The sequence below is a fragment of the Carassius gibelio genome, chromosome B14 (genome assembly GCF_023724105.1).
Source record: "Carassius gibelio isolate Cgi1373 ecotype wild population from Czech Republic chromosome B14, carGib1.2-hapl.c, whole genome shotgun sequence".
In the NCBI taxonomy this organism is placed as follows: Eukaryota; Metazoa; Chordata; class Actinopteri; order Cypriniformes; family Cyprinidae; genus Carassius; species Carassius gibelio.
In genome coordinates, this window is record NC_068409.1 from 15,306,332 (window position 1) to 15,332,927 (window position 26,596).

A 26,596-nucleotide genomic window follows, 5' to 3' on the forward strand; every position below is an offset into this window, starting at 1 on the left:
GGCAGTGGTCCTCATTGTTATGCATGTGGTGTTCTTTGTCTACAGTCTTAACCAGCCCTAACGCTGCATGTTAATTACTGTGAAAGTCATTTAGAAGATTACTCCATGAACTAAGCATCACTATAGACATTTTAATGTAATGAAACAGGTTAATTGAGTTGTTAGTTAGACTGGGTCTTATATCACAGTATAAGTAATTATATATCATGAAAACAATATTTATATCAGAATATAATTATTTGCCCACGACCCTACAGAGGATAAACGATTAGGAGAATAAATGGATAGATGATTGTAATTATTTAGTTTTTGTAATGGTTTATGTGTTTGTGATTTATATTAGATTGTAGTGTCAATTGAAATCATTTGCAAATAGTATGGCGTCTAATTAGATTTTATTTGGGAAATTTAATGGACACAGATCAAAAACAGATTATAATCATGTTGTGTATGATTTTAAATCAAAAGAATAACAAGTTCCTCCTTATCTTGACTTGTCTGGGTTACACTTTGCTTTGTATTTTTGCTTTTCTTCTTGATTCTTCACCAAGTCACCAAATAAATATACTTTGTATAAGGGATGTGCATCTTGATGCATAGTCAACAATACGATAAATTTAAAGTTACTTATGAATCAGCTACTGATGTGATGCGGTACGATACGAATCGCCCATATTAAGATGCAGTGTGATCCGATTTCTGTTCGATTCAACACAGTGCGATTCAGTGTAACACGATGCAATGGGGAAATAAAAATATGATGCTATGCAGTTCAATATGGTACAGATAGTTCAGTTTTATTTCTTTGGTTCAGACAGAGAGCAAATCATAAATTAACCTGTAACGCGTCTGTCTCTGTAGTGTTGTGATGCATCATATTCAAATAGCAGCAGTCGTGAGAACATGCTTGAAAAACTGTTTAGAGAGGAGAAATCAATCAACGTAAAATATTAGTCACAAATTATTAGTCACTTTCTAAATAATTAAAGTATTGCGCATCTACTGCTAATTATATTTAAATAAATTGTTGTTGTTTTTACCAATGGAGATATGTTAGAAACGATGCATCGTGATACAAATGCCAATCTGATGTGTCCAATGCAAACTTTTTAAAAAATCACATCCTTAACTTTTATGCCGATGCACAAATGCAAATTGGTGAATCTTACCATATCTACTGTATGTACCACAGGATGAACAATGCATTTTACCTGGTATAGACCACACAATTTTATTTATCAGCATATGTTTTGCTTATAATACATTAGATGTTACAACAAAAATGAGTGCTTGCATTTTCTTGTCAGAGTAGCAATGAGCTTTCTTCAATGTCACGCTGTAGCTGGGTCTGTCCTTCTGGGGAATGAGTCTAGCCCTACTGTCCTCAAATTTTGAAAAGGTTTGGCATGAAAGGAATGATCCGGAAGAGCTTCAGTCGATCTTAATCCTATCCGTTTGTCTGTCTCTCTCTCTCTCCTTCTCTGTGTCTTTCTTTCTCTTTCTCTCTCTCCCACTTCCTCTCATTTCCTCTGCATCCCGACTCCCTTGTGTATAGGTTGGAGAGGGATCTTTGACAGTTGTGCTGTTTTCAGCAGTAGAGGGATAACAGTAGCTTTTCAAAAGGAACTAATATCTCAATTTGTATTCTGAAAAGCCTCTCAGAGCTTTGTAAGAAGCATGATATATTTTGCCTACATCATCAGTTCACAAAACCACCAGAAACTTTTATCAATAAAGTTAATACATCATCCACCATGCCATATTATTACATGGCTTGGTGTATTGCGCTTTGATTGGCCTTATGCCAAACAAAGTACTATCGATTAGAAATTGTAACGACTTGGATGACATAACTAGTAATAGTCAGTTAATCCACAGATAATTGGTCTTTTTTAAATAATCAGCAACAGCTCCATTGTGTTATCTTCAAAGTCTATTGACTGCTTTCTTCATGGCTAGTGTGTTTTTTCCTGTTATTATTATTATTATTATTATTATTATTATTATTATTATATTTTAACCAGTTTTTATATATTTTATTCCTTAAAAAAAGTGTGTATATATATATAAATACACACACACACACACACACACACATACATATATATATATATGTAATAATATTTTGAATCCGTATATCTTCAGTTTATTTTAATTATAATTAGTCGTTTTTAGTAGTATGTCTCTTTTTTCATTTTTTATATATAGTGTTTATTAATTTTTATTTCAGTTTTAGTGTTATTTTGGTATATGAAGTCAAATTAAAATGAGCTGAAATTAAAAGATTATTTAAAAATTAATTTACTGAATTGCATTTTATTCAAGACTTTTATCTCTAGATATCTTTATGTGTTACCATTTAAAAAATATATATATTTTATTTGATCACTAAACAGCTGGATTATAATGTGCCTTAATCTAAAACCTATTTGCTCACTTCATTCTTCAAACAGATTTATTCTGTCTTCGTGGACATGTTCGCTCTTTGTTGTTTCACATGAAGCTGTGGCTGCTTGACCTGCTCTCATCCTTTCCATAATGAGCATCTATTGTTTCTGAAATGCACTCTGGGTGATGCTGAGCCATCCCTTGATGTGACCCTGTTACCACGGTGACGTAATGACGCTTGTTTTCCAAAGATGATTGGTGGTTACTCTAACGACAGGACGTGGCAGCACCTGAGCTTGTTTTTGTCAGGCATTACATCATCAGGGATGATGTCATAGGGGGGGTTGTTTTGGTCCCTGTGCATAGCTGGAAACTGTCCAAAATTTCAATCTGTATCTTCACGCCCACATCGCCTCTGTAAGCGCAAACGTGCAAGCTGGCTGTTTTTATTTGATAGGGTAGCGGAACGCTTTTGTCTAAGCATAACACTAAAAGCCTTTATCACTTTATTGCATATAATTAGCATTTCATTATATTAAATTGGTATAAAGCCTTTGATGCAGCCATTAACAACACCCATTTGAATGAAAATACAGTTTTCTTGAGCAATTATTCCTTTAAAGTTTTTTTTTATTAATTTATATATGTATATGTATATATGTGTGTATGTATGTTTATATATACTGTATATATATATGTATGTATGTATGTATGTATTACATTTTATAACAAAAGGTTTTTATTTTTTTATTTTTTTTACCTCAATTTTTTACTATAAAGGTTAGTGATACTTTTACTGTTATTTATAAATTTTTGTATTTACACCATATTGACATATTTACCTTTGCTATTAGCATCATATATGGATATTTGCATAAGTCATCTGATTGACTGTCTGTTGGCTTATTGACCTGCTTCATGAATTGTTCATATTTTTCTTTGTTATTCAAATTTGTATTATCATATAGTGTCAGTCTAGGGCACAGCTAGATATCACGTCTCACCTCCCTGAAAAATGAGTGCTTTATACCGGATGGACAGATGACTGATTGATCGAATGATAACATTTACTGTACGTGTTTATTTTGATAGACAGAAAGAGAGATGGACCTTTAGGGAAGAGTGTGTGTGTGAGAGAGAGAGAGAGAGAGAGAGAGAGAGAGTGTGAGGGGTGAGCTCACTTCCGTCATCACAAAGCTAAAGGGTCGTGTGTGGGTGGGTGGGGCTGTCAGTTGCCCGGAGGGGGTAACCGGAGTGTGTGTGTGTGTTTGGTGGGGGGTGGGGAGTGAATTGTCAGTGTTGTCATAGTAACACAGAGGATGTCAGAGAGCCATGTGCTCTGCGCTTCTGTCGTCTGCTCCCGTCTTCCATCTTTCCGTCTCTCTGTCTCTTTTTCTTCCTCTCCAGCCTTCGCTCACACTCTCCCGCCCAAACCGACCAGGAAATGGCTCTCCTCCATGGTTGCCATGCCAACTGCCTGCAGCCCTGGTGGTGAGAGGAGGGGAGCGTGATAATGACATTACTCTCGCTGGGCTAAATGTGCTCATCCTTCATTTCTCTTGTCTTTCCATCCCTCTCTTTCCGTCTCTCTCTTAACCCCCCCCCCCCCCCAACCACCATTCAACTCTCTCTCATCCTCTCTTATTTCCATATCTGCACCTCACCCGTTGCATGCTCTTTTATTCTCATTTTCTCATTAGCACTCTCTTTATCTCTTGCAGTGCCTGTGGGAGTGTGTGTGTGTATGTCTGTGTGTGTACTGTATGTATATGGATCACGTCAAATATTAAGTTGACTGTCTGTCCAACTTAAAGGGAAAGATCCCACTAAAATGCAAATGTTGTTATCATTTACTCACCCTTACCCACTCAATCCAAACCTGTATGAGTTTCTTTCTTATGCTGAACATAAAAGAAGATATTTTGAAGAATCCTGGTAATCAAACACTTGATGGTATTTCTTTCCCTACTATGGAAATCAAAGGGGAACAAGCAATTCTTGGTTTTTCAGAATGTCTTCTTTTATGTTCAACATAATAAAGTCAACTTAGTATTTAATGTGAATTACTCATATACATTATTGCATTTTTGGGTGAACTATTCCTATGTTTCATCTAAAGCACATGATGAAATTAAGCTCATATTTATTAAGAAACTACAAACAATGTTCTCATACCTCATGAACATTAAAAAGCCCATGAAACGTTCACAACTTTGTTTTTGATTTCATAGGCTGTTTAAAAAGGCAAAAAGATGGTTTAAAAGAAATAAGCGGTTACAGAACATAACCCTGAAGATAATTAACCATGTTATGCGTCAGCTACCCATATGTGTGTTGTATGTGTGTAGTATAGCAGGCACCAGCGGCGCTCTTTCAACATCAGTGAGGGAGGGAGGAGGTTCCTTTTCAAAGCCCCCTCTCTTCCTCCCCCTCTACACACACTCACACACACACTCGCTCTTACACACTCACACACCCCCCTGCTTTGGACACAAATGAACTGAAAGTGTTTAACAAAGACAGCCTGGATGCGTGAGGTTGGTGTTCTGGTCACAGTCTCGGCTAATGGTGCATAAAGCCATTCACGTGGAGACAAGAGAGACAGAGGATGGAGAGGCAGTGAAGTGCTGTCAGCCATTTTTGCCTTTTTTCTCCTCATTTTTTACAACGCCGTCGATCGGCATTGGTCGTCACTGGTGGGAGAGTTTTACCTAGTTACCTGAAACGGAGGGTTTGGTTTTTGCTCATCCCTGCTTGGATTTCTCATCCTTTTGCATTGCGTTTCTCCTTTCTTCCTTTTTTTTGTGTGGTCCCAATGGACAGACAGATGCCGTGTGCACCTGACAAGGAAAAACATTGATTTTTATTTTTTCTTGGAGTGGGGTACCGTGTTGTTTGAATCAAGAGCATCATCTCCGGCGAACATATTCTCTCCCCCTCCTTCCCTGGGAAAGATTCTCCTCTTCTCCCCTTCAGGAGGGGGGGAGAAAAACGGGAGACAGGGGAAGACTCACTGGAGGGGGGATAGAGGGAAAGATTAGTGGGAACCAGCAGGATGCTTAAATTTCGCCCTGGCTCTGCACCTCCATTATGAAGCCATTAGTTAGTGGTGGCGGCCATGGAGTCTCCAGCCAGGCTGATAAAAGCCCCGTAAGTATCGATCCTACATTGCTAGCTCTCTCTCCTCCTCAAAATACTACCAGCATTTGCTCATCAGATTAGCCTGATGTGCCGAACATGATCAGGATGGATGGGAACACTGTTAGATGCATTGGATGTCTAATATTGCTTCCATTGCAGAGAGCTAAATTAGATTTATATGATTTTTAAAAGGCATATTTTTGTATCTCAAACTGCATTTCTGTGAATATATAGCTTGTTTTAGCAATTTAAAGGCTTAATTGCATATATGCAGATCTGTTGTAATTGACATTTCATGCAAGTCTGGTGTAATGCTGTGTTTTATCGCCCGACTCTGTGGATTCGTGTATTACGAGAGGCTGTCGAGTGCCACGACCTCATTCATCCGCTGCTAGTGTAATGTGTGTCAGTGTGTGAAGGCGGCCATGTGCACACCGGCCCCCTTCACCCCGCACACACTCAGACGTGTGTGTACTGGATGATGAAATGGCCAAGATCGCGTTTGGCTTGTCACAGCTCTTGGGGATCAGTGTAAAATGAAATTTAAATGGCTTTATGATGAATGTTTGTGAGCGTTTCCGTGTGGGAGGAGTTATGACATCGCTGAACGATGCTGTCAGCTCAATATATTTTGCATTTCATAAAGCCACTTCTGACCAAATGCATCTTTGAACGCCTCAATGCTTGTTCACAAACACGCGTGTATATGCGAGTGAGTGATCACATTCGGTGGTGTTTGCGCACGGGCGGCATCTGAAAGCGATCAGAGTCGGACTGCTGAGTGGAATGATGAGCACTTTTAGCTGTAAATAAATTGATCTTCTGTCAGCCTTGATGTGCTAGGGTTCGTTTGGTCTTTTGCAAGCCCTGAAAACATGTGCTGGTGTTCGAACGTCTTTATGGATCCTGACATAACAGTGTCGCTATGCAACAGATACAACAATTCACTGTGCAATCTGCAGTGATACTGTGAACAGGTGTTTCTCGTCAGAGTGTGAAGGCTTGGGCACAACTAGAAATATTCATTGATCAATCAGATGTCCAAACCAAATTATGTTTTTATTACCTTATTTTTCCTTTAATGCATGCTAGTTCACTCGGTGGCCATCTTGGAAACTTCACTGGGCAGCTATTATCTATCTAGATCTTTTTATTTTTTTATTTTTTTTTTTTACTGTAAGGCAGGTCTTTCACTTTGATTTCTCCCATTTATTTATTTTTATCTCCTTCTCCCTCATACTTTATATTCGTTTCATGAAGCTGTGTAAATATGTTTGCTGTTTGCACAAATAACTCAAAATGAAGTAAAAAAAAAAAAAAACATTTTCCCCCTCTTAGTACGTATTAATATTCAAAAGTTTAATGTTAAGACATGCATTTCTATTTAATTTTAATTTATGCATTGTGTTGCTAGTATCATACTCTACCTGTATAAAATCATGTAGTTTGTGCTGCAACTGCAGTACAAAGTTCTTCAAATATAGTTACGCAATCTTTCCTCTTTTTGCAAAAATCTTCCATTTTGAAAAATGTTTTTATGCAAAAAATAAAAATAAAAAAATGTCTGTTAATTTGCAATCGCTCCAGTGAGAATGTGTGTACAGAGCTCTTGAAGACCAGCTGGACACATGCTGTTAAGCATCATTTAGCTGCATCTTTCAGGAGGCCAGTTCTTGAAGGGATTATTTGTGGACACTATTTCATTGAATATCAGGAAGTAGTCGTTTTCCTTAGCTGTATTCCTAACATTAGTGTTATAAATATATTGGCATGTGTTTGTGAGAATATCGGTCCTGTTTAATGTGACGCCCAGCCGAAGCTCTTTAATCTTTTGATCCTCTCAGCTCAGGAAAGCGAGAGGCCCCAGAGCGATGCTGAGGCTTATGGGGTAGGTTTGCAGCTTTGAGTCCTCCAGCATCAGCCCTTTTTTATAATGTCACACCTTTCGCTTTGACAGACTTGAGCTCATCACACACATATAAGCTACAAGTTCAGACATCCACACCTCAAATGCTTAACAGCAGGTAGGGCTTTGTTAGAAACATGTATACATGCAGTTGTGCATAAAAATAAGCTAAAGCAATCTTTGGTAGCACTCTTGTCTTGCTATGTAGGTCATTAAGACTGCAGTTTCTTTTTTGGACTTGCTTGTGGCCCATAGACATTTTAAAGAGCAAGGATCCAGTTAAATGTGTGACCCTATAGAATTTATTAACCTTGCATTGCAAACTACAGATAAGTGTGAAAGGTCAGTGTTGCCTTAGGCCCATTCATTTATTTACAAACTCCCCCAGAGGCACCACAAGGGTGATATTTGGGACCCCTGTAAGTGTAGCTTGCTGTCTGTGACCTGTGCGCTGTTTGACTAAAAGCCCCTTGGGTTAATTGACTGAAGCCTGCCCTAAATTGCGTGGTAGGAGAGTTAAGTCTTTATTATGTGCAACAGTGACATGAAAAGGGCACTTAAAGGACAGGAGCGGACCCCTGGGTGGGCATGGGAGGCAAGCAGGCAGGCAGGATATTGCTAATGACACATGTATATCGACTGCTGTCGCTAACAACGTTTTGTCTAAATGATGTCTTTGCATACCAAAGATGTATGCCAATTGTTTTGGTTTTGAGTTCTTCCCACATTCTGAGATCACAGCTATAAGTGCATCTATCTATCCATCCATCCATCCATCCACAGATAGAGATAGATAGATAGATAGATAGATAGATAGATAGATAGATAGATAGATAGATAGATAGATAGATAGATAGGAAACTGAACAGAAATATATGTTGTCTAGTCATTTTTTTGCAGTACACAGCCTTTGTACATTCAGTTAAGCCTGCAAAGTCACATTTACAAATATATGGGTAAAATATAATTTTCTGTATACTGCTTTAAACAGTATATCTCCCACCCCCACCTTAGAGAATAAACGTCATTAGTCTTCAATGCTCCATTTCTTGCTCAATGAACCACCTCATAAAATGAACTGAGTATGTTAAGCAGGTTGTATCTTTGGAAGGAGATCATATTTGTGTGTCGCCTGTAGCAATGAGATTTCTGAAAGTGAAGTATTTTATTAGAAGATCATACAAAGTTTTGGGAAGATAAATTAAACGTCATGGATCATTCGTGTGATATTTGGAACTTGGAACACTTTGTAATTTTTATTCTCTTCTTTAGTCAAAATCTGGAGATTCCTGCAGAATTGGAACAGCTGTTGTTGTTGCACAAAGTTCCCCTGCTAACTGTTTTGACTCATTTAATAATACTCTTAGCACAGTTTAACATTTTATCATGTTTCAATCCATTCTGTGATTTTTCCAGTTAGGAAAAAGAGGTGATGGGCCTAAAACAAGGTTTTCTTTCATATTTCTCCTCAGTTTATCACCATCCTTCTCCTTAGATGCACCTAAAGAACATTTAAAAATAACAGTGACTGTTCACTTCAAACAGAAATACATTTGTCTTTTCTTAAACGATGTGCATGTCTTTCTGTAGAAAGCTGTTGTCGTTGTAATGAAGATGCTGTTAAAACACTCTGTGCAGTTGAAACTCCTGTGGGAAGCATCACGTGCAAATCACCCTCATTTACAAACAAAAAGACACCTTGAAAAATGGCATCGCTCAGTGTAAGCTGGTAACTGCTTCATTATTCCCTGCTCGTTTCTATGACAGCAGGGAGGAAAGCCCATGTACACTAGTCCTGAGAAGTGAATTTACTGGCGTGCTGGAGGTTTTGATGGCTCCTTTCTGCAGTGGAAGCGAGAGGAGAGCTGATGTGTGTATCATAGCTGACAGCTCTGTAGCCATCCAGGACTGTTCAGGGAATAGCCTTGAGGAACACGAGCGAAGGGATGTGGAGGGAGGACTGAGGCACTTTGCTGCTATCACAGTGCCTTTATTTTAAGTGCTGAATGCACCCGCTGACCTGATAGTGTATACTGAACCACATCAGTCTGAGTGTGTACTGGTGCTTCAAGAACCCTAATTAAGTACACTTTTCTTTTTCTAACTTCTGTTTTGTCTTTGAGTTGTTCTTCCTTTAGTTTTTTCCTTTGTTTGTTTTTTTTTTTTCCTTCTGTCTGTATGCTTGTTCTCGCATTCTCTTTTGTTTGTATGTTCTTTTGTACTCTTGCTCGTTTATTTTTGTCTTTCATTCATTTGATCTCTTTTGTTTGTTTTTCTTTTTCTTTGGTCTTTCATTCTGTCACAATCTGTTTTTCTGTTGTTTTTCGTTAATAGTCTTTTGTTTTGTTTTTTTCACTCTTGTTTGTTAGTTTGTTCCATTTTTCATTTTATTGTTCATTCTGTGCCTTCTTTTTAAGTTTCTTTTCGTCTTGCTTTCCTTCTGTTTGTTTGTTTATGTTATTCATTCTCTGTCGCTGACTGTCTTGCAGTCTTGTATTTACATCTATTCTTTTTCCCTTTTCATTCTGTCTGTCACTGTTGTTTTTATTGTATATTGTTTAAGTACATTTTTGTCCCTTTCCTTTTTGTTAATTGTAAATAGTTTTTTTTTACTTAATTTGTCTCCTCCTTCACTATTTGTCTTTTTTTTCTTATTAATTTGTCCCATATTTTGTTCTTTACTCTGCTGTTATGAATTTTTGTATTTATTTCGCTCTGTGTTTTGGTTTTTATTTTACTAGCTTTTCTTTCTTCTTTCTTTTTTTTACTCTGTCTCTCATTTTCTCTCTTCCTTCCTCTTATGTTGTCTCTTTGCTTTTAGGTGTAAATAGCCCTAATTAATATGGATGAACTGCCATGGCAATAGATTAAAATAATGAATTTACGTTTGTGAGGAGGAATATTCATCAACACATTAGTGTTAATACACTTTTAGCCTCACAGCACACCAAACAGCAGGCATCTACCTCCATTCCCCGTTACCGCACCAGTATTGGTGCAGATGGTGTCTTGCAAATGTATCGTTTCCCTTATCTGCTTCTATTCCATCTATGAGGTTGTTTTCTTACTGTTCATGCTCTCAGTCTCCCGGGAGAACTAGCTGCATTTCCGGCATGTATATGATTATGCCAGTGGAAATTAGGTCAGATGCATTTTTATGAAAGCTATACTCTGCCACAGCTGGCTGAAGACACCCAATAGCCCCCCCAAAAAAGCAATTTCACTCGTGAACACACATACACACACAAGCACACATGCAGACACAGGAGCCGATTGAAAGAGCTTTATCGGAATGTGGCCATGTGTGTGTGCACGTGTGGGCTGTGTGCACTCTAATATTAGCTGAAATGGTTCTTAGCTCCTTATCTCATTGCTGTTGTCAGAGCCTTTCCTCTTGCACAAGCCCCCCCACACACACACACTTTGCTCTTGCAGCCGCACCCCTTCAAATATGTACAAAGTGTTGCCACAAAAAGAGCTGCTTGCTCACACTGAACCAGAGGAAATAAACATGCCACATGCACATCTTGTAGCGTTCGACTATGTAGTGTCTTTATTTCATTAATTATGAGGTATTTGTTTTCCTAATTATTGTTTTCATGTAGACATGAACCAGCCTTGTTCTTGCTGTTAGCCAAGATAGTTCTCCAGTGTCAAGGCTGTCTTGCATTAGAAATATAATTAGAAATTAAATTTTCTCTACAGTGTCAGTCCAAATTTAGCTACTAAGAATCAACATATATAAGCAGACTTAATGGCAGGCTTGTGGATAACATACAGGACTGTGGAGTGCCCGCTTAAGATATTGTCTGCTTGTGTTTTAGCTCTAATAATACATTGTCTCTGAGGCCTGCATTCACCAAAAAAATCATTGAGAGGAGCCATATCAGAAACATCAGACTGCAGGTGTGATGAATAAATGATAGCGTAGTGGACTGCAGCTTTCCACAAAACTGACATTACTTTGAACTTTAACTGGCAAGACAAACTGTGATCTGTGACATTTGGAAGTCCAATGAAGTTCAAATCAGCACTTTTGCATCTGTTTGCTTTGAAGCCATGGTATATGTATATATGGTCAAAAATTTGGGTAAATTATTGATTAACTATCATGGTTATTATCTGGATTGCAGGTTGCTTATAGATCATTATGGTCCAATGTAATCCTGACGCTCGGTTTGTTTGTCTCCATATGCAGCTGCCGGCAGACTTCAGCAGATTGCACCTTGCAGACGGGATTCACCCGCAGGTGACACACGTTTCCTCCAGCCACTCAGGATGTAGCATCACCAGTGATTCTGGGAGCAGCAGCCTGTCGGACATTTACCAGGTAACAAACACCTAGTTTTTGGGTATTGAAGGAGTAGCAGCTTTGGGAAAATGCCATCCATTACAATGTGACACATACGTTACGATCTGAACTGACAGCAGTCAACCGTTTTTACTGTTTTCTGCTGCAATGACTCATGCAGATAGAAATAATAAAATAATAGTTTACTCATAAAACAGCTTGATTTCTTGGTAACCCAATAGGAGGTTCAAATGGCTAAACAGTCTCACTGCTCTGTGAATAGTTTGTAGTAACCATGTAAGTTAAGCGAGATATATACACATGTACATGTATGTACAGTATACATATTGTTGTTTTATAGAAATTTTTTTCCAAAAATCTTTTTTGATTTGGTTAATTGAAGCTATTTAATGTAAAACTTACTTTGAACAATATATTTCATGGTTAGAACATAATGCATACAATAGAGTAACCCTCTATGATATGCATTATGTTCTAACCATGAAATATATTATATATAGTTATATAATATATACAATATATTCAATACTGATAAAAAGATTGGTGTCACTAACTTTTTCGAAAATAGTCTCTTATTGCATCCATGCTGCATTTATTGGATCTAAATACAGTAATATCAGTAATAATTTGGCAAAATTTTAAAATTTAAGAGCTATTTAAAATAATTGCTATTAAAAGGTTATGTTAAAATATATGTTAAATATATGTTAAAATGTAGTTGATTCCTGTGATGGCAAAGCTGAATTTTTTGCATCATTACTCCCGTGTCACATGATCCTTCAGAAATCATTTTAATTTGCAGATTTGGTGATCAAAAACATTGTTTATTACCATCAATGGTAAAAGCAGTTGTGCTTTTTAGGATTCTTTAATGAACATAAAGTCTTATAGCATTTATTTAAAACAATATAAATATTATAAATGTCACTTTTGATTAATGTGTCCTTGTTGAATAAATTAAATTAATTTATTTCAAACAAACCATTTTTTTAATGTGCATGCAATTTTCATCCCTCTTTATGCGTTACTTTCATTTACGTTTTATTCATTTGGCAGATGCTTTTATCCAAATCATCTTACTCAAGTGCATTTAAGGTACATATTTTATCAGTATGCATGCTCCATAGTAATCAAACCCAACATTTCTGTCACTAAACAAACATTTGTCACTATAACTAAACCTGAGTCAATGACCTGTGAAACTGAGCCAATGACATTAAACCGAAGAACCCCATTTTCCCTATTATATCTGTGCCAGTCTATAAAATGTGTATGTTTGCCTCCATTAATCTTATTAATAGTGTTTGGCTTGGTATTTGCCTGGCTGTTTAATTGATTTCCTTGTGTGATGTGTTTGCGGATTAAAGATGTTTTGCGGCAGGCCATGTGCAAAGGTGTATGGGACATAATTCAGTTTATGCAGTGTCCGTGATCCTGGACTTATGGCCATCTGTTAATGGCTTATTAACAGCTGGACAGTGTCCTCGGGGAAAAAAGGTTGTGATCTCCCTGCTCTACACCTCGCTTTACTACAATTCTCCGCAACTCTCCCTCCGATCCACAGCTTGTAAAACAAGAGCAGACTACATGAAATGTTGTCTATATAAATGGGATGGTTTTAAATCTAAATTCTGATTGCATTTGTTGATGCACAAGATGCACATTATTTGATTCATGTTTCCGCTTAAAGTTAAGCTAATTAACTGCTGTATATAATTATATTATTTAATTTTAGAATGGTTAATTTTTAATTATTGTTTTTAATACAGTTTATATTTTCAATACAGTTAGGGTTATGGTTAGGGCTATGAAATATATATCATATTGCCTATTACTAAAACCAATAAGACGTAAACAGAAAAAAGATCATCCCATACCCATGGGGTAAAAATAACTGCAATGCACAGGCTACATAGCTGTACGGGTCCGATTTTGTAAATCCGCACCCACCTGTACCCGCAGTGCTTAAAACCGCATCCGACCCGTTTTCCGACAGCAGCACTACTTAAAATTCGCATCCGACCCGACCCGCTTAAAATAGAACCGACACCCGACCCGTACCCGAAATCGAATCAGTTAAGCATTAGACACACTTTTTTCGAATTTTATTGCCAGGTCATACAGAAGTTATTTATGGAAAACTCTTTTTAAAAGATATTAATTTTTTATACTTTTTATTTCAATTTTGATCAATGTTTTATCAATCAATTGCCCGTATTAAATAAATAAGAAGCAAATATATAGCAGACAATGTCATAACCTTAGTGTAATTGACAGAATTATTAAAAAATATTTTGCTACCTAAAAGTTAAATATTTTTTGTGTCACGCCTGCATGCAGGTCTATTTCCCTCATATTAAATATGAAACGCATGTGGACTGATATTTTTCCAATGTCTGGACTCCTTTATTAATGGAGTATATAAGCAGACGTTTCGATATATTGAATTTATATTTCACGGTTTTACTACAAATGTCGAAATATGTGCTCTTTGGTCCATCACATTATCTTTGGTACTGATCACATTAGAATAAAATAACTCATAATAAAATACAAAATTGACTGATTTATGAATGTATATGCATAGTTCTCATCAGTCGGAAATACAGATAAATGCTTTCATTTGTTGTATTTTTGATCCTGAAAGAAAACGGAACAACAAAAGAGCGAATCATACCACCGTCTGAGGTAAGGTTGTGCTTTAAGTCGAACGCACCCATTTTTAAATCGTTCACAGCTGAGCATCGCAAGAGGCAGATCTGCACCAGAGCGCACATGTGAATGAGCTGCACAAAGTCATTTTCAGAAGCAATTAAAAAAAACAACAACAATGCTGGATAGCCTAGATTAGGCCAATATTCACAAATGTGTTAGCTATGGAATGAAATATCTGATATTCCGATTGTCAAATACATGCAAGTGGAAGTGTATTGTTGTTTAAACACCTTTATAACTATCGCGTTAGTTGAGCTGTATGCGCGATATAATTTTATGACACAAATTTTGAAATAGGCTTAAATCAAACACATTTTAATTCAGATTCTGTATGTATATATATATATAAACGGAAAACAAAAACAAAGAGAAAAAAAACAGCTGGCTGATCTTTTACGTCTGTTAACTAATGACTCATGCAGCCATTCGCGTGGTAGTGATTTTTTAAAAGTTGAACTTAGGCCTATTTTTACGTTTGCATGTGACTGTTTTGAACCCGTGTTTAGACCCGTGTTTCCCCTGTGTCCGCCCGACCCGCACCCGTATCCATCACAGTTGGATATTTTTCACCTGTTTCAGAAAAATTTGCGGGGTCACCCGTTGGACTAGAGTCCTGCACAGGCTCTTGTGACTTGTTCATTTGTTCAAAAATAAATTAAAAACAGTAATCAAGTAAAATATTACTGCAAGTTAATCTTAAAGTTTTAATGAAAAAAAAGTGCATTTAGTAGCACTAGTGGTCTCACTTTTGGACCCCACTGTATGTGGGTATCTTTTGGTGTTTTTTGTTTAGAGTAATGGCCATATCCTCAATGTGGCTGTCAAAGCAGTCACTTTTTTTAAACAATTGAATAAATAATGATACAGGTTCTTCAGGGAGACTTGAAAGCATTGATCCAAGAATAGCCCTGCTAAAAAATTAATGTTCCCTTCACGCTCCTCTTAGCCGCCCAAACAGTGCTATAGATCGCACCAGACATGGCAATTTGAAAGATAAATCAGGTCCTTCATCGGCTAGAATGTATTAACAGCCCCTGTGTTTGTCTACACTGATTAGCTGTTAAATGGTTTTCATAAGGGAAGCTGGCTCGACTCTGCATGCATCATTGGTGGTGTTTGATTCTTGTCAAAGTACATCAGTGAAACTTTTTGCATGTTGGTTTGTCAAGATATGACCCGAGCGTGATGCTTGGTTTCTTCCAGCCTATCTGCCTGAGACTTAATGATCTGGAGTGAGTCATCAGCTTAACAGTGTCTGGATAAAAAAAGTGATGTAATGTAAATCCCAAAAGGTTCAGGTAATGGGTGATTGCTTAGTGTATTGATTTTAAGATCTTGAAACCGCATTAATCAACAGTCATTGATACATTTCCTCAACAGGATCGCTGTTGTTTAAGCTCATAGATTTCAGTTGTCATGGTCCAGTGACTTGCTGCTTTGGGAATGCATATATAATTCATATTTGAGAGCAGGGAATACTGGGGTTTCCTGCGGCATTTGAGATTGTCTATAATTGTAGTTTTAAAATAACTGCTGATAGACCTGTGTTCATATTTTAACTCCAGTCTGATCTCTGGGACAGATGGATGCCATGGTCTTATCAGGCTTGGAGGTTTTCAGCAGGATTTATGTCCTTAAAGGAACAGTTAACCCAAAATAGAAATTCTTTCTTCATTCACTAGTTGTTCCAAACCTGCATGACTTTCTTGGGGGTCATATGATGTGATTTCAAGTTTTCCTTTCTCTTTGGAGCGTTACAAGCTGTTCGTGAATAAATAAGATCCCTAAAGTTGCAAAGACTAAAGTCTCAAACCCACAGAGATATTCTTAATAAAAGTTTAGACTCGTCCATGCCCCCCTAAATCGCCTTGTCTAAACTCGCTGTTGCTGCTGATGCCATGTTGTAGAGACACAAGAGGACACAACTAGAAATCAGTGGTTAAGTTGTATTTACAACACTGTTCCAGAACATTTCAAGCCAAATATTCAGATGTGTGCAGCACATTTTATGGAGGTTTTTTTATTTTTATTAATTAATTAATTTTTTTTTATTATTTTTTTTTTTTTGTGAGGAACAGTTAAAAATGTAAGCTATTTTCTTTCAATTAATTTGTTAATAACTTTTAGTGAGCTGTTAACTGCTGTGACCAGGGGTCTCCTTTATAAATTTTACGTACACATAAAATAGCGTGCGCAATTTTCCATGCACATATCGGAATTTATAAAAAATAAACTTGGCATAAATATGTACTCACCTTGCGGACATTCTAGACCATGCGTACACACTCTTTTTAGTAGGAAATGAAGCAAGCAAAGATTTTAAAATCTTAAAATCACATTTACATTAAATATTCCACTCTAATTAATGGGGATAAGCACTGAAAATAAAGTAATTACGCAAAAGTTAACAAAAATTATACGAATTTAGAAATATAATAAAATATTTATCTGAGAACTATTTTAAACCGTTTTGTTTTTATGGATTTTTATTTTTATATATTATAAAACATAAAGGATACTGGATTATTTTTAGCAATAAAAAGTGTGTATGGTAAAAATGCCATTTATAGGCCATATCTCATATTTCCTTAATGTCTTGTATTTAACAGTGTTAAATATGGTGTCACGTGGATAAGGATATGCATGAATATGATATACAGATGAGGTTATGTATAGTAAAACAAGGTGTTGTAAGCTCCATATATGGTGATTTTGCGGAGAAGTCTGGGTGGAAGGTGCACGTCTACACAATCTTCTCCTGAATGGGATTTATAGAGGGATTTTTGAGCAGGTTCTGGAGTACTAATGGTTTTATAAATCTGAAAACTTTTGTGCGTATGCAAAATCTAGCTTTCGTGCATACATACACTTTTAGGATGAAATCTACAGAGAGTTTTATAAATGAGACCCCAGAACAGTGAGTCATTGAATTCACATTGAGAACTAGATCAGTCCAATTATTAAATCAATTGTTCAGGCTGGTTTTGTGAATTGAATCAGATGTGATTTAAAAAAAAAAAAAATTCAATAATTAGACTCCCTTCCCAAGATTTTAGTGAATAACAAATTAAAACATGATTTTATAATAAATAAAAAAAATTACAAATATTTTTCGGTGATCCATTCTCACAGGTAGTTTAGACCTCTTTAAGAGGATTCCTTATGTGATGGATAGCCCTCTTGTTTTATATTAGTGGATTTTGCCACCTTCCACATGACCATCCTCCCCCACTCCCCTGTCCCCACCCTAAAAAAAAGAGTCCAGCCTCACATCGCTCCGCCCAGTTCGCACTCTGAGTGGCTGCTTTCAGCACCGTCTGAATATTTGATGAGTAATACAGGTCATTTAAGTCGAAATGACATGCGTTTGTGTGAGCCAAGATCGAGGGGCTGAAAAATTAAAAGTAGCTGGAAGCCTAAGCTCTAAAGATGCGGCTAGGACCCAGCTTCTGCAAGCATTTGGTCAAGGCATCATTGTGGGCTGTTTCAGGGAGGAAGAGAGCATTGCTGGGACTCCTCAGCAAGGTGAGAGCGACTAAGGGTTGGTTGTGATGGGAAAATGTGGTGTACACAATTGGATGGCTGTTTCTTTGGTTGCCTACCTTGTCAAGTTGGGCCATGTCGCAGTGCTGGGTGAGAGTTTGGTTGTATTTTCACCAGCGTATTTTAATATGTTTCGTTGGTTTGTTTTGGTTTTCCAGTCATGTGCTCTGCTTCCATTTTCTTTTTAATTTGGAGTTAATGGAAAAACATACTGGTTTCTTTAGCCTTGAATCTTAGTATTGATAATTTTGTCTTTTTTTGCTACTAGCTTCTGAAACATGTTAGATTTTAAGTCTGTGATCAGCTCCAGGGTTCATGCTATTAATTTAGAAACACCACAGCGATGTGCAAATCTAAAACTAAAAAAGTATCCGACATGCCTTTCTATGATTGACTGAACAAAGGTTTCTGACCCACAGGCCACCGAGAGTGAGCCCTGCGACATGGACCTCAGTGGCCTGCCCGAAACAGCCGTTGACTCCGAGGAGGATGACGATGAGGAAGATATCGAACGTGCCTCCGATCCCCTCATGAGTCGAGACATTGTCCGAGACTGCCTGGAGAAAGACCCCATGGACCGAACGGATGATGACATAGGTGAGCGGTTAGCTTAAACCATCACGCTAGAACATGTTTCAAACACCAGAGTTTGCTTGAGGAAGAAAGAGGAGATTCTTGAAAGCGCTGAAATTATTTACCAGGAAAGCAAGGCAACAAAAGGTCGGGGAGACTACAAAAGGAAAGCATGAGGGGGAGACGTGTTGTTTTTTTTCTAGGTCACCCTCTCAGCCGAGCACATTAAAATTTGATTGGCTGAGCCACATCAACAGCTACGCTTCAGTAGTGCCGTGCTAAGCACAGGTCACCGAGCACCCAGACAGGCCACGGGCAGGGAACAAAATCCAAACTCTCTTGTCTTCACTCTCCTCGATATAAACTCAACCACTCCGGGCTTTGGACAGCCCTGTCACACTAGCTGAAGCCAAATACTTGATTTGGTTGGCCTGTCGAGCATGGAAAGAAAAACTATTAACTTGCTGGCCGGTTCCAGTAAATCATATTGATTGTAAAATAATGATTACATTGCAATAAATGGATACAAGAGGTTAAATGTACGATGTTCCATGCATCAAAAGGGTCAGCACACATGCAAAAAGAGAAAGGCAAACTTGCTATATATATAGAAATTGATTCTATTTGAGCTATTTTGGCCCTCTGGACTTTATTATTATTGAAACACTTTTCACATGCTCACTAGTTTATTTAATTTGCCTGCTGTCATTTTCCAACAGCGTTTATGTACATATACAGAGTAGAATTGTTATTTTTCTGTCAGTATTCCTTTCATTTCAGCCACATCGCAAATGATGTATTGTATTTAATAACATCCTGTGGTGAAAATGGCATTTTATTGATTATTTCTCAGGTTTTCTTTCCACATTGCATGTCTTGAATTTGATCTCAATGAAAACAATAGAGGGAAAGTTGTAATTTGGCTAAAAATGATAAATTGTGATATATACTATTTGTTTTACTTTTTCCAAATTTAAGTTGTGAAATTCAATAATATTTTCATTTTAAATTTCAATGTTGAATATTTAGCATCTGGTTGAATAAAATAATATAAATATAAATACAAATATAAATGTGGATTTGGACAAAGACAAAAAAAAATAATAATAATAATAATAGTAATAATAATAATAATAATAATAATAATAATAATAACTATTTGTTTTAATAAAACCCCCTGGGAAGTGTCCATAATGGAAGAAATGATATCCTGTTTCATTCTTGGTTACTGTGCAAATGGATTTTGTCATGTATGATATGTCCTGTATATTGCATAGCAGGATTAGCTGGTTCTCAGAAATAGCTTTGTATTAATAATGCATTTGATGCTTGGTTGCTGTTATTTTTATAGCCATGGAAAGAATGTTTTTCCGTTCTCCAGGTGGGAAGAACATCTGATAGAGAGAACAAATATCAATGAAAGACTTTCAAAGACTCATGCATCTCACTTAGTCTTAAATGTGACCTAAACTTCTTGTTTCTCACCCTGTTTCTTCAGAGCAACTGTTGGAGTTCATGCACCAGCTACCGGCCTTTGCCAACATGACCATGTCTGTCAGGAGGGAGCTTTGTGCTGTCATGGTGTTCGCTGTGGTGGAACGGGCCGGCACAGTCGTCCTTAATGATGGCGAAGAGGTCGGTCAGACTTACCAAGACATGAGCCAGTAGCATTAACCTTTATATGAAGCCACAGTTTAACCTTTAACTTATATGGTTTGACCTATCACATATAGGATATATAGTACATACAATGTATTTTTTCTACATCGATAGCTGTTAGTCTAGCTTTTTACACTAATCCCATTTTAGATATTTATTTAACCCTAATCCTGTCTCTTTTTTGAAGTTATGTCTTTCACCTTTAAATTTTCACCAGCTTTCACTTCAGTCTCATGCTAATCTTGATTCTGTGGCTTTGCTTACACATACTGCCATCCCATTCTTTCTTTTCATCACAGCATATCAGCCATTCAGCTTCTGCACTGTTAAACCTGAATGGATGCCAGCATTCAGCACCTTGAGATTACAAGATGCCCGCGGTACAGCGGGGATCACTTATCTCCTTACTTCAGTATTGACATGCCAAAAAGAGCCATTTTCCCCCCTAATGCGTCCATATAATTGAAAGCAGGACAGAGCTTGAAGCTTGTACAGTTCAATGTGATGACATGTTACAAAAGCTCAAAAAAAAAAACAAAAAAAAAAAAAAACCAGCAGTTAGGTCCTTTGTGCACAATTTTTGTATTTCACCACAAAGGTTTATAATACAAACTGACTCTGATTTAAATTGTAATGCATTATTAAAAATAAACAGCATGTCCTCCTTTGTCTTACTGTCATTGTACCTTTGTTGTAGCTTGACTCGTGGTCTGTGATTCTGAACGGCTCAGTGGAGGTGACGCACCCAGATGGCCGGACGGAAATCCTGTGCATGGGCAACAGCTTCGGTGTGTCCCCCACCATGGAGAAAGAGTACATGAAAGGGGTGATGAAGACCAAGGTGGATGACTGCCAGGTGAGTCAACCTTCCAGAATCTGCCAACTATTCACATTTTCTGCCCCAAAAAAAAAAAAGATTTTCACATTGTATATGAATGTATAGTTTCATTCTCTAAAGAAAATGTTGCCTGTTTTTGTATTGTGACATTGCATTCTGCGATTATCAGAAGTGTGCAGAATATAGTTTGGCAAAACTATCTTATAATGTGTCAAATAAAAATATAAAATCTATATCCCTCAAAAAAAAAAAAAAAAAAAAAGAATATATATATATATATATATATATATATATACATACAAAATAACCATTTGCATCATAACATTTTCTGCAAAATAAATAGTCTCTCTAATTGAACTTGAGAAATTATAGTTTTAATAGCAATATAAATATTTTTGCATTAAATTTATATGTATTTGTGATGCAAATAATATCTCAATGCAAATTATGTAAGGCTTTATTTTCTTCTATGCATTTTTGATCAAAATAAAAAAGGGAGAAGATTGTCTCCTATCTTTGCCCAACCTGTTTTAGCTGTTTGCAATGTCTCATTTAGTGCAGAAGTGATGTGGTCCTGCCCATTCATTAAGCATGAGAATAATAGGGGTGATTAGTGAAAATTTAGCAATAATGAAATCTTGTCTCTGTTTCAGTGTGCTGGTGTAATTATCATGGGGAAATAATTTGAAAATACTGCTGCATCTTAAAAGTGATTTTCTTTTACCTCTAGGTTTGTGTCTGCTTGCTCACTTTTGCTCTCATTTCCTCTCTGTCAGTTTGTTTGCATAGCACAGCAAGAATACTGCTGTATCCTTAACCAAGTGGAGAAAAACATGCAGAAGGTGGAAGAGGAGGGTGAGATTGTGATGGTGAAGGAACACCGTGAGCTAGACCGCACAGGCACCAGGAAAGGGCACATTGTCATCAAAGTAAGAACCCAACTCAGACCGAGTGTGACAAGTATTGTGTTTTTCACACCCATAGGAAAAGAAATGTTCAGAAATGTCTCATGATGAAAGTGTACCTCTGGGAACTTTTTAGCAAGATGTGAAATACCTACCAATAAGTACATATCACTGCAGTTTCCAACTGAAATGCACACTAGAGGCGATAAACAGTGAGCACCTGAGCATGAGCTATGATTACAGCTCCATATGCTTCACTTTCCGGATGTTACTAACTTGCTCAGTAGCTTAGCAAGCACTGAATTGGACTTAGGATGCGGAATCCTTGGTTACGAATCCCGTCAAAAACATGACTCACTATAAAAGAGCTAAAAGATATGATATCGTTTTGACATTACATTCGCTTAAGTTCGTAACACCAGGTTGGTTTAGGTGTAGTGCAGATGGTTCGATATTTTAAAACGTCACTAAACAGACAATCAAAACTGTGATGATACCTACAAAAGCAACGTCACATAAAATGTACCATATGTACGTTCATCTCTTCTGGGGAAAAACTATTTTAGCGCCACCCAGTGGACATTTCACATCGAATTTGTCACGGAAAGTACATGGCGGTACGTATTTGCAATTTTCAAAAAGATCCCAGAGGTACGTTTTTATCATGAGACCAGTTTGCAGAAAATACACTTCCCAACTAGACAATTGTCATTTTTACATAAATAATTTCTCAGATAGCTCACATCGAGATTTAATAATAAATTGCAACTCTATTTTGTGGCACTTTGGCCAAAATAAATATTGTTTTCGAGTGAGTTTGCGTTCTGAATTGAATCCAATGAGATGTGCCACACTGCAAAAACTGCGTTCAATAGGAAACATTGACTCGCACTCTCGATTGATGTGACATTTGCCCTGATTTACACAGAAGCATTGAACATAGCCGTTTATTGATTTCTAAACATGGAAATATGCTTAGCATAGTAAAGCTATATATGGACTGAATATCAAATGCATTTCAAGAGTCCAATATCTTGATGATTGGAGTTCGTAGAAAATAGGCCAACAGCAATGAAACTGGATAAAAAATGCACTTTTTCAGGGCACACCAGAGCGTCTTACCATGCACCTTGTAGAAGAGCACTCAGTGGTGGACCCCACCTACATCGAGGACTTCCTGCTTACCTACCGCACCTTCCTGCCAAGCCCCATGGTGGTAGGCAAGAAACTGTTGGAGTGGTTTCATGACTCCAGCCTCAGGGACAAGGTACATAAACACTCTTATGCAATCTTTTAAGTCAATCAGTGCTCAATGAGGTGAATGACTGGTAACATTATATTTCATCAGGTTACACGGGTAGTCTTGCTGTGGGTGAACAATCACTTCAACGACTTTGAGGGTGACTCTGCAATGACTCATTTTCTTGAGGAGTTTGAGTACAATCTGGACAGAGAGGTCAGTTGTCTGCAATAAAACCTTAGATATCTTGTGAGTTGACCTCAAAAATCTCATGTAATGCCTCTCTTTGAACCAGAAAATGTGTGGGCACCTAAGACTGTTAAACATAGCATGTGCTGCCAAAGCTAAGCTGCGGGTGGTGACCCTGACCAAACCCTCGAGGGAAGCACCCCTGTCTTTCACCCTGCTGGGGGGTTCAGAGAAGGGCTTTCGCATTTTCATTGACAGCGTGGAGCCAGGCAGCAAAGCTGCAGAGGCCGGCCTTAAACGAGGAGATCAGGTAATGTCACACCAGCAACGTGCACAGTCTGAAGAAGGCTACAGAAATAGTTGTATTTGTTAAACTGACACTGTAATAGCAACTTGCTGTGGCATTATCAGCAGTAATAGTTGTGGGATTGGAGGTGGGAAACATTGTGTGAAAGCATTTGTAATTGCTGTTGTCAAGCGGCGAAAGCGGTTAGTCACAGCACTGAGAGCATACCGCCTGAAATCATAAGGAAGAAGAGCAAAAACCTCATCTTATGATATTGTTTTTTATTCAGTTTGTTGTTCAAAGATAAAAGCTCACACATCTTAGCCTGTGAACTTGTTCGGTGGTCTAAATATGTCTGCCACACCATGTCTTCCCTCCTTCACATAAGCGGAAAATGTGATTTTAGATGAATAGAGTATGACACTCTGTTTCCTTTTGCCCTTCACTCACTGTGGTACTTGGCTTATAAAGCTATCTTTCCCCCCTCCCCATGAACCACTTGAGGATTGTGATTGTTTAGAATACTAATCATCTGATACTTGGCTGTTTTGAGATTATTGACAGCCAATTAACAGATGTGGTGGTTCCCGTTGCAACATTTGACATCTTTGACAATGAATATCTGTCTATCTGTCTGTCTGTCTATATATTAGTGCTGTCAATCAATCAAAAAAAAAATTACTATTTAATTACACTTTTTTTTCTGCAATTAATCAGGATTAATCCTGCCTAGCATCATAGTTTTTAAATACATTTTTAGATTGAAATAATTTCACATTCAATCTTCAAATTAATGTAGAAACAACATAAAGACAGTATATTTTTAATGTTAAATATTTTTTTTATGGCTAAAGGGACTAAAGTAAATATAGATGAATCCTTAAAGCTACAGATATTCCATTCGAGTTTATTTGTGTACCGCTTTTCATGATCCAAATCATTGCAAAGCAGCTTTGTAGAAAATTAAAGTTTTTACATTATATTTAGTAATACATTATCAGCGGTGACTGTCTCAAGTTGTTGTCCATATGGCAGAAATGTACGGTTAAAAATCAAGCAGTTAGTTAATGTCATGTAATCGAACAGATGGTGAACACTATTAACCACAATGATTATATGTTACGATCAATTTTAGATCAGTATTAGAGAAGATAGTCTCCATATTGCTAATAATTTCATTATGTTATTGATTTCCTACTTTTTCTATTGTTCTTTGATTAATAGACATCATAGCAGCTGGATTATTAGGTTATTTGGCTGCTATTACTTTAAGAGCAAAGTCACATTAACTCAGCATACTTTACCTCACTGAGATAATGTAATGAAGTAAAATGTTATACTACAAACTGCACTCTGTGTTCTGAAAGTACTGAAATAAAACATTGTGTTTTAAGTATATTTATCAGCTGTTCCAGCTGCAATGTTTATTGAGATTTTGGATTTCCATCTTTTTTTCCCAGTTACTAGAGGTCAATGGACAAAACTTCGAAAATGTGCCGTTATCCAAAGCCAACGAGATTCTCAAAAACAACACGCACCTGTCCATTACTGTGAAAACCAATCTCTTAGGTAAGCTACACTGGCTGAAATAACCACAGCTGCACAGACTGTTATTTAGACCCAACACAAATTGCCAGTCAGCTCTCTTTCATCTTCAGTAAGGGACAGTGTATCTGTAGTTCATTTTGTAAGGCTGTTTGTTGCTTGAAAATGTCACATGGCATTGTCAAACTCATTGTCCCTGTGCTGTGTTCCCTGCTCTTAGTGTTTAAGGAGCTACTGGCCAGGCCTGACCAGGACCAGGAGCTAGAACAGGAGGAGGAGCCAGACAGGAAGAACGGGGCACCTCACATCCCCAAAATTGGGGACATTAAGAAAGCCAGCCGCTACTCCATCCCTGACCTGGCTGTGGATGTGGAGCAGGTCATGGGCCTTGAAAAAGCTAGTAAGAAAGCCAAGGCCAACACCGTAGGTGGCAGAAACAAGCTGAAGAAGATCTTTGACAAAACACTGACCAGTATTCTTCCACCCAAACCTTACAAGTAAGCTGAGCTTGATGCATTAAAGCTCTCTTCGTGATTTGGTTCCCTGTGGTGTATAACTCTTCTGGTTTGTACACAGTGATGTTGGCGTGGGACAGTCACAGGATGACAGTATTGTGGGGCTAAAGCAGTCTAAGCAGATCCCTCCTGCCCTTCCTGTAAGTGGAAACCTTTCATCAAGCAACCCTGACCTGCTGCAGTCACACCATCGCATACTCGACTTCAACAACCAGCCTGGTAAGACACTTAATCTGGTTTAGCAAAGTAAGACATTTTACTGCATTAACATAGATGCTGGTTCTGAAACAACAGTCTAATCATCCACTCTCATGCTAGGGTTAGGTTTAGGGGTTAAGGTTAGGCTGTGGGTTTAAGCTGGTCTTAAGGGGTGAACATCATTTTTATCAATTCTTTCATTTTCTCAGTGATTGGGTAAGCCAATAATCATTTGATCCAATAATTTTTTTCTACTAGGTTAGAAAGCCTTTATACGAGAGAACAGACGTTGAGTCAGTAAAGCCCAGCTGAGATCTTTAAATGGATAGTTTAAAAATATTATTGCAATGTCTTACTGTGCGCTCACCTTTGGGGGATCTAAAGAACATTTCACAGAAGTTTATTCTCAGTACATGCATATTTAATAAGATGCTTATGCTGTCCTGAATGTCCTCTTTCAGAAGCAGTCCCTATAAGTAAGTATTTGATCTTATCCTCTTAGAGGTTCCTCAACTACTTTCATTTTCCTAATCACAATCTTCTTCAGGGCACTTCTCTGCTCTGACATTGATTTTGCCATCTCAATTTATGTAGAACGAATCGGTACTCAATCAGCCCTTAATTTATAAACACTGTATTTGGT

General features: G+C 37.4%; 1 protein-coding gene across 12 annotated transcripts in view; it reads left to right on the forward strand.

Annotated features, from left to right (window-relative positions):
- LOC127971467 (rap guanine nucleotide exchange factor 2-like) overlaps window positions 1-26,596 on the forward strand; it is a 103,943-nt gene that overhangs the window by 62,730 nt on the left and 14,617 nt on the right. For 6 of the 12 annotated variants that reach the window (XM_052574477.1, XM_052574483.1, XM_052574487.1 and 3 more), the window contains 13 exons: window positions 11,634-11,765; window positions 12,804-12,842; window positions 18,425-18,602; window positions 20,077-20,213; window positions 20,935-21,093; window positions 21,852-22,004; window positions 23,083-23,247; window positions 23,329-23,436; window positions 23,516-23,719; window positions 25,156-25,264; window positions 25,461-25,737; window positions 25,817-25,974; window positions 26,415-26,429. In XM_052574477.1, coding sequence (XP_052430437.1) covers window positions 11,634-11,765; window positions 12,804-12,842; window positions 18,425-18,602; window positions 20,077-20,213; window positions 20,935-21,093; window positions 21,852-22,004; window positions 23,083-23,247; window positions 23,329-23,436; window positions 23,516-23,719; window positions 25,156-25,264; window positions 25,461-25,737; window positions 25,817-25,974; window positions 26,415-26,429 — 1,834 coding nt within the window. Of the gene's footprint in view, window positions 1-4,860; window positions 5,539-11,633; window positions 11,766-12,803; window positions 12,843-18,424; window positions 18,603-20,076; window positions 20,214-20,934; window positions 21,094-21,851; window positions 22,005-23,082; window positions 23,248-23,328; window positions 23,437-23,515; window positions 23,720-25,155; window positions 25,265-25,460; window positions 25,738-25,816; window positions 25,975-26,414; window positions 26,430-26,596 lie in introns of those variants that run through there. The other 6 variants (XM_052574482.1, XM_052574485.1, XM_052574484.1 and 3 more) reach the window with 4 other exon arrangements.